General features: G+C 47.1%; 1 protein-coding gene across 1 annotated transcript; it reads right to left on the bottom strand.

The window, feature by feature from the left end:
- Nucleotides 1–2,411: 2,411 nt before the first annotated feature.
- On the bottom strand, nt 2,412–6,304 carry LOC109885769 (protein S100-A1-like). Its single transcript, XM_020477578.2, has 3 exons — nt 6,248–6,304; nt 3,133–3,298; nt 2,412–3,028 (listed from the first exon to the last, which is right to left on the bottom strand). Exons 2-3 carry the CDS (start codon nt 3,295–3,297, stop codon nt 2,867–2,869), a joined length of 327 nt encoding a protein of 108 aa, XP_020333167.1. The 5' UTR covers nt 3,298; nt 6,248–6,304; the 3' UTR covers nt 2,412–2,866.
- Nucleotides 6,305–8,852: the final 2,548 nt, after the last annotated feature.

Below are 8,852 nucleotides of genomic sequence, written 5' to 3'. Positions count from 1 at the left end.
ATTATGGCCAGTAACCTGATTCAAAGAGCCGTAGCTTTACAGTAAAACAAACATTATGGCCAGTAACCTGATTCAAAGAGCCGTAGCTTTACAGTAAAACAAACATTATGGCCAGTAACCTGATTCAAAGAGCCGTAGCTTTACAGTAAAACAAACATTATGGCCAGTAACCTGATTCAAAGAGCCGTAGCTTTACAGTAAAACAAACATTATGGCCAGTAACCTGATTCAAAGTGCTGTAGCTTTACAGTAAAATAAACATTATGGCCAGTAACCTGATTCAAAGAGCCGTAGCTTTACAGTAAAATAAACATTATGGCCAGTAACCTGATTCAAAGAGCCGTAGCTTTACAGTAAAACAAACATTATGGCCAGTAACCTGATTCAAAGTGCTGTAGCTTTACAGTAAAACAAACATTATGGCCAGTAACCTGATTCAAAGAGCCGTAGCTTTACAGTAAAACAAACATTATGGCCAGTAACCTGATTCAAAGAGCCGTAGCTTTACAGTAAAACAAACATTATGGCCAGTAACCTGATTCAAAGAGCCGTAGCTTTACAGTAAAACAAACATTATGGCCAGTAACCTGATTCAAAGTGCTGTAGCTTTACAGTAAAATAAACATTATGGCCAGTAACCTGATTCAAAGAGCCGTAGCTTTACAGTAAAACAAACATTATGGCCAGTAACCTGATTCAAAGTGCTGTAGCTTTACAGTAAAATAAACATTATGGCCAGTAACCTGATTCAAAGAGCCGTAGCTTTACAGTAAAACAAACATTATGGCCAGTAACCTGATTCAAAGTGCTGTAGCTTTACAGTAAAATAAACATTATGGCCAGTAACCTGATTCAAAGAGCCGTAGCTTTACAGTAAAACAAACATTATGGCCAGTAACCTGATTCAAAGTGCTGTAGCGTTACAGTAAAATAAACTATTACTGTACTAACAGGCCTGTTTCAAGGTAATTTCAAGTTCTTCCTACTGCCAACCAACTGTTGTATGTGCACATTTACAGGATTGTGTGTTTGCATGTGTGTTGTAGTACCATTTGTAATGTTTGATTAATGCATTCCTATCACATTACAATTCTGTACCACATCAGTGTTCATCGATAATGGAAATATGTCATATTTGGTATAGACTACCAACATCCTGAATATCTGTTTCCTGAGGGATTCTGTCTGTTCTGCTAATTCTAAAGGTTTAATATTCAGTAATGTTGGCTTTGGATTCAACTTTAGGAAGAACATCTTAAAAATGAGAGGACAGTCTAAGATGGGTCAGTGTGGAACACAGTTCTGAGATCTGTTGTTGGACAGATTATAGAGCTCATTGTAGAGCTCACAGATCTTCATAAGGTATGGATGAAACTGATCTGTCACTGTCAGGCCATCCAGGTACTATTGGTATCAGTGATAATGTAAAATATCAGGCTATTCAGGTAATATCCTTCAGAATGACCTCGACGGGACCGCAGTGGAGAAGGTGGAAAGCTTCAAGTTCCTCGGCATACACATCACTGACAAACTGAAATGGTCCACCCACACAGACAGTGGTGTGAAGAAGGCGCAACAGCGCCTCTTCAACCTCAGGAGGCTGAAGAAATTTGGCTTGGCACCAAAAACCCTCACAAACTTTTACAGATGCACAATTGAGAGCATCCTGTCGGCTGTATCACTGCCTGGTACGACAACTGCACCGCCCGTGACCGCAGGGCTCTCCAGAGGGTGGTGCGGTCTGCCCGATGCAAACTATCTGCCCTCCAAGACACCTAGAGCACCCAATGTCACAGGAAGGCCAAAAAGGTCATCAAGGCTGGGACCGAGAGACTGAAAAACAGCTTCTGTCTCAAGGCCATCAGATTGTTAAATAGCCATCACTAACACATTAGAGGCTGCTGACTATATACATAGACTTGGAATCACTGGCCACTTTAATAAATGGAATGCTATTCACTTTAATAATTTTTACACATTTTTCATTACTCATCTCGTATGTATATACTGTATTCTATTCTACTGTATATTAGTCTATGCCGCTCTGACATTGCTCATCATATATTTATATATTCTTAATTCCATTCCTTTACTTAGATGTGTGTGTATATGTTGTGAAATACTTGTTAGATATTACTGAACTGTTAGAGCTACAAACACAAGCATTTCGCTACACCTGCAATAACATCTGCTAAACACATGTATGTGACCAATAAAATTGGATTTGATTAAGGTAACGGAAGTACAGCACAGACACAAAAGTCCATCCCTGGAGAGTCTCTCACTCTGCTCCCATCTGGTGGCCAGACTGTGTTACTACTCCTCTCCATCAGAGAGACTGGGTAAAATGAGGAATATCCCAAACATACACACAAAGTATCCAGAAACCACAACAATACTCCACAACAAGCTTTGGTTAAATGTCAGGTTTATTCTATCGAGGAGGAACAGTTTAACAATGAATGAGAAATGAACAGGGAGTTTACAAAACAAATGAAAACATAGAGAAATTATATTCACATATTCAACAATGACTGTTATTAATGATGATTTAAACTCCACATTTTTACTCTGGAATAAACTTCTGTGTGTTGAGTTTGGTTTGGATTAAGATGGCACACACACTAAACACAAAAACACACTGCCCAGTGTGCCACGATGCATCTATGACCATCTCAGAGTGTGTGTGTGCATGTGTGTGGTATGTAATGGTGTGTGTAGGTCTCTGTTATTAAACAGTAGACATTAAGCCTAGCCAAGATTTGAGTGGAGATGTCTCATAAATCGTCCTCCTTTCCTCAGTGAGTGAGAGAGAGAGAGAGAGAGAGAGTATAGATATGTGTGAGTGTACGTGTGTGTGTTGTGTTCACTTCTTCTCCCCCTTGTCATTGTACTCCAGGAAGAAGTCGTTGCAGGCGACGGTGAGCGCCCCCACCAGGATAACAAACTCAGTGAAGTCCACCTCTCCATCATTGTTGGCATCCAGGTCCCCCATCACCTTGTCCACTGCTTCCTTGTCCTGGGCATTCTGGGTAAGGGAGAGAGGAAGACTTTTACGCTGTGTGTCTGTGCGTGTGTGTCTGTGTGTGTGTGTCTGTGCGTGTGTGTCTGTGTGTGTGTGAAGCTCCTTACCCCCAGGTAGTTGCCCAGCTCTGCAGAGAGCATCACTTTGAGCTCTGCTCTGCTCAGGGTGTATTTGTCACCCTCGTCTCCAGAATACTTATGGAAGGTCTGGATCATCAGCTGCATGGCAGTCTCCAAGGTGGACACATTCTCTGTTTTGGTAGGGTTAGACATACTACAGAGGTAGAAAGACAATAGACATGGTTAGGATAATGAGTAGGTGTTTCACATTGTAGTAGGACATCAAGTGATGTAGCCTGTGCAGAGTGTTTGTATTTTGTCATGGAAGCTGAGCCAGGATCAGATGGATCAGTCAAACACACTATAGAGAGCAGTGGAGGCTGGTGAGAGGAGGACATCTCACAATAATGGCTGGAATGGAGTGATATCAAACACATGAAACACTCCCCCAAAAATGTGTTTGATATCATTCCATTCCATTATTATGATCCATCCTCCCCTCAGCAGCCTCCACTGGTACAGTATCAACTGAGTTAGCAATCACCATGTCTGCTGAGCAGGGCAGGACAGATGCTGCTTGTTCCTCAACCCGGTCTAGTTCCTGAATTAGTCACAAGTATAAAGTCATCCTACCCAACACCTGAAGAACTACAAACCCCAAGAGTCCTACTACATTACTAAGGCCCCAGACAGTTAGCCATGGAGTATGATGATGATTGATGATTAGTTTCCCCACTTAAGGATAAGTTGATCCTGGATCTGTGGGGAGCCACATTGAGACACTGTACTGGAAAGGAGAGGTAATAGTGAGCAGGATATGTGAACCCCAGCCTTCTGATAAGAGTGAAACTCACACCAGGTAGAAACACACCTCGCTCTAACTCTAACCCTGTCTTTAACCCTATAGTCCTGTCCTGTCCAAACCAGTACAGGAGGAACTGGGACCATAGGAACCTGAGCTAGTCTCTACCTGAGCTGGACTGGATGGTTGGTAACAGAGGAGACAGGTGTATGTATCCCACCACCCTGCCTCCATCCCACCCCTCTACCTCTCTATCCCACCCCTACATCTCTCCATATCTCTATCCCACTCCTCTACCTCTCTATCCCACCCCTCTACCTCTCTATCCCACCCCTCTACCTCTCTATCCCACCCCACCATCTCTTTATCCCACCCCTACATCTCTCCATATCTCTATCCCACTCCTCTACCTCTCCATCCCACCCCTCTACCTCTCTATCCCACCCCTACATCTTTCCATATCTCTATCCCACCCCTCTACCTCTCTATCCCACCCCTCTACCTCTCTATCCCACCCCTACATCTCTCCATATCTCTATCCCACCCCTCCATATCTCTATCCCACCCCTCTACCTCTCTATCCCACCCCTCTACCTCTCCATCCCACCCCTCTACCTCTCTATCCCACCCCTCTACCTCTCTATCCCACCCCTCTACCTCTCCATCCCACCCCTACATCTCTTTATCCCACCCCTACATCTCTCCATATCTCTATCCCTCCCCTCTACCTCTCCATCCCACCCCTCCATTCCTTTATCCCACCCCTCCATCTCTTTATCCCACCCCTCCATCTCTTTATCCCACCCCTCCATCTCTTTATCCCACCCCTCCATCTCTTTATCCCACCCCTCCATCACTTTATCCCACCCCTCCATCTCTTTATCCCACCCCTCTACCTCTCTATCCCACCCCTCCAACTCTTTATCCCACCCCTCTACCTCTCTATCCCACCCCTCCATCTCTTTATCCCACCCCTCCATCTCTTTATCCCACCCCTCTACCTCTCTATCCCACCCCTCCATCTCTTTATCCCACCCCTCTACCTCTCTATCCCACCCCTCCATCTCTTTATCCCACCCCTCTACCTCTCTATCCCACCCCTCCATCTCTTTATCCCACCCCTCCATCTCTCTATCCCACCCCTCTACCTCTCTATCCCACCCCTCCATCTCTTTATCCCACCCTTACATTTCTCCATATCTCTATCCCACCCCTCCATATCTCTATCCCACCCCTCCATATCTCTATCCCACCCCTCCATCTCTTTATTCCACCCCTCAGCTCTACATCTCTTTATCCCCCCCTCCATCTCTTTATTCCACCCCTCCATCTCTTTATCCCCCCCTCCATCTCTTTATCCCACCCCGCCATCTCTTTATCCCACCCCTGAGCTCTACATCTCTTTATCCCCCCCTCCATCTCTTTATCCCCCCCTCCATCTCTTTATCCCACCCCTCAGCTCTACATCTCTTTATCCCCCCCTACATCTCTTTATCCCCCCCTCCATCTCTTTATCCCACCCCTCAGCTCTACATCTCTTTATCCCCCCCCTCCATCTCTTTATCCCCCCCTCCATCTCTTTATCCCACCCTTCAGCTCTGCATCTCTTTATCCCCCCCTCCATCTCTTTATCCCCCCCTCCATCTCTTTATCCCACCCCTCAGCTCTACATCTCTTTATCCCTCCATCTCTTTATCCCCCCCTCCATCTCTTTATCCCACCCCTCCATCTCTTTATCCCCCCTCCATCTCTTTATCCCCCCCTCCATCTCTTTATTCTACCTCTCTACCTCTCCATCCCACCCCTCCACCTTCCCTTCGCACCCCATCCCTTCCCCACCTCTCCATCTTCCCTGACCACTCTACTTCTTTCCCTACAATTACATTTACACTGTATCAAATTAACTTTATCCCAACAGAAATCTGAGCTCATTCTTGTTTAGGAAGAATCTAGATTTACCTCCTTTGAGCAAGATATTTACATAAACAGAAAAGAAAGAAGAAAGAGAAGAGAGAGGTCAGTCAGGACAGAGGAAACACAACAGGTCAGAAACTCTATAGAGGCTAACATCACACTGGAATAGACCAGGGAATAGACATGAAATCACCAAACACACAGAGTAGTGAAGTCTACAGTACAGGCTGTGTGCTTTCCCCTCTCTGGAAAAGTTATAATGACGTTGTTTAGGGTTACAGCAACGCAAACTTTGTATCATTGTCTCTAGATCACAAACAGCTGAAATATATTTCATCTGCTACACGTTTGACCGTGCTAGACGGAACTACCTCCTGAAGAGCAGAAGGGCTGAATTGTTTTGCCTGTTGCTGAAAAACTGCATTCATTCCAACCTTTCTTCCTTACCTGAGCAAAGGAGGAGTGCTGGCCTGCTGTTGGACACGTAGAGGGAGAGTAACGAAGAACGGTGAGGAGGGGGAGATGGACAGCCTCTTAAATACTTCTCTCCCTCCTCCCACTCTGCCTCTCTCCCTCCTCCCACTCCGCCTCTCTCCCTCCTCCCACTCCGCTTCTCTCCCTCCTCCCACTCCGCTTCTCTCCCTCCTCCCACTCCGCCTCTCTCCCTCCTCCCACTCCGCTTTTCTCCCTCCTCCCACTCCGCCTCTCTCCCTCCTCCCACTCCGCCTCTCTCCCTCCTCCCACTCCGCCTCTCTCCCTCCTCCCACTCCACCTCTCTACCTCCTCCCACTCCGCTTCTCTCCCTCCTCCCACTCTGCCTCTCTCCCTCCTCCCACTCCGCCTCTCTCCCTCCTCCCACTCCGCTTCTCTCCCTCCTCCCACTCCGCCTCTCTCCCCTCCTCCCATTCTGCCTCTCTCCCCCTCCTCAATCCCTCTCTTCTTCCACCTGTTGCTCCTCTTCTCTGTCCCATCCCCCCCGGGGAGCGACGTGGTGTAGCCTATTTATCCACTTGGCCACAATGGAGCCAAGGTGCAGAGAGCCACAATGGAGCCAAGGTGCAGAGAGAGCCACAATGGAGCCAAGGTGCAGAGAGAGCCACAATGGAGCCAAGGTGCAGAGAGAGCCACAATGGAGCCAAGGTACAGAGAGAGCCACAATGGAGCCAAGGTGCAGAGAGAGCCACAATGGAGCCAAGGTGCAGAGAGCCACAATGGAGCCAAGGTACAGAGAGAGCCACAATGGAGCCAAGGTGCAGAGAGAGCCACAATGGAGCCAAGGTACAGAGAGAGCCACAATGGAGCCAAGGTGCAGAGAGAGCCACAATGGAGCCAAGGTACAGAGAGAGCCACAATGGAGCCAAGGTGCAGAGAGCCACAATGGAGCCAAGGTGCAGAGAGAGCCACAATGAAGCCAAGGTGCAGAGAGAGCCACAATGGAGCCAAGGTACAGAGAGAGCCACAATGGAGCCAAGGTGCAGAGAGAGCCACAATGGAGCCAAGGTGCAGAGAGCCACAATGGAGCCAAGGTACAGAGAGAGCCACAATGGAGCCAAGGTGCAGAGAGAGCCACAATGGAGCCAAGGTACAGAGAGAGCCACAATTGAGCCAAGGTGCAGAGAGAGCCACAATGGAGCCAAGGTGCAGAGAGAGCCACAATGGAGCCAAGGTACAGAGAGAGCCACAATGGAGCCAAGGTGCAGAGAGAGCCACAATGGAGCCAAGGTGCAGAGAGCCACAATGGAGCCAAGGTACAGAGAGAGCCACAATGGAGCCAAGGTGCAGAGAGAGCCACAATGGAGCCAAGGTACAGAGAGAGCCACAATGGAGCCAAGGTGCAGAGAGAGCCACAATGGAGCCAAGGTACAGAGAGAGCCACAATGGAGCCAAGGTGCAGAGAGAGCCACAATGGAGCCAAGGTGCAGAGAGCCACAATGGAGCCAAGGTGCAGAGAGCCACAATGGAGCCAAGGTGCAGAGAGAGCCACAATGAAGCCAAGGTGCAGAGAGAGCCACAATGAAGCCAAGGTACAGAGAGAGCCACAATGGAGCCAAAGTGCAGAGAGTCACAGTGGAGCTAAGGTACAGAGAGAGCCACAATGGAGCCAAGGTACAGAGAGAGCCACAATGGAGCCAAGGTGCAGAGAGCCACAATGGAGCCAAGGTGCAGAGAGCCACAATGAAGCCAAGGTGCAGAGAGCCACAATGGAGCCAAGGTGCAGAGAGCCACAATGAAGCCAAGGTGCAGAGAGAGCCACAATGGAGCCAAGGTGCAGAGAGAGCCACAATGGGGTATTACTTACTGTCTCAGTCAGTGTGCTATTGTAGCAGTGGATTACCATGGCCCGGGCCTGTAGCCATATTGTACTGCGTGTCAAAACATAGGCCAGGAGAAGCAGTGAAAGCGTGTTTAGATAAACAGGAGAAGCCCTGGAGGAAGGTGAGAGGCCCTGCTATGGCGCCGACAATATTCTTTCAAAGATGCATGCCATCCACAAGATTAAAATACAGACCATCTCAATACTTATACTCTGAAATGGAAAATATTTCATTTACAGTTTTCCACAATTGTTTCCACATGTTTGCTGAATCATTGGGCCATTTTCCCAAATCTGTAAACACAAAACTCTACAAATCTGTAGCAATAGCAAACACTGCATTCAAAACTGTTATTGCTTTCCATGTTTGTTTTTTTTGCATCAAAATGACACACGTCATATGAATAGATCTGTCTACCAACCAACAACACACTGATGTGCTCAACACAAAACACTGAATATCCCAGCAGTAGGTTTATGATGTGCTCAACACAAAACACTACTATGAATATCCCAGCAGTAGGTTTATGATGTGCTCAACACAAAACACTACTATGAATATCCCAGCAGTAGGTTTATGTTGTGCTCAACACAAAACACTGAATATCCCAGCAGTAGGTTTATGATGTGCTCAACACAAAACACTGAATATCCCAGCAGTAGGTTTATGATGTTCTCAACACAAAACACTGAATATCCCAGCAGTAGGTTTATGATGTGCTCAACACAAAACACTGA

Source organism: Oncorhynchus kisutch, linkage group LG13, assembly GCF_002021735.2.
Source record: "Oncorhynchus kisutch isolate 150728-3 linkage group LG13, Okis_V2, whole genome shotgun sequence".
In the NCBI taxonomy this organism is placed as follows: Eukaryota; Metazoa; Chordata; class Actinopteri; order Salmoniformes; family Salmonidae; genus Oncorhynchus; species Oncorhynchus kisutch.
This window is presented reverse-complemented; position numbering and strand designations above follow the sequence as displayed.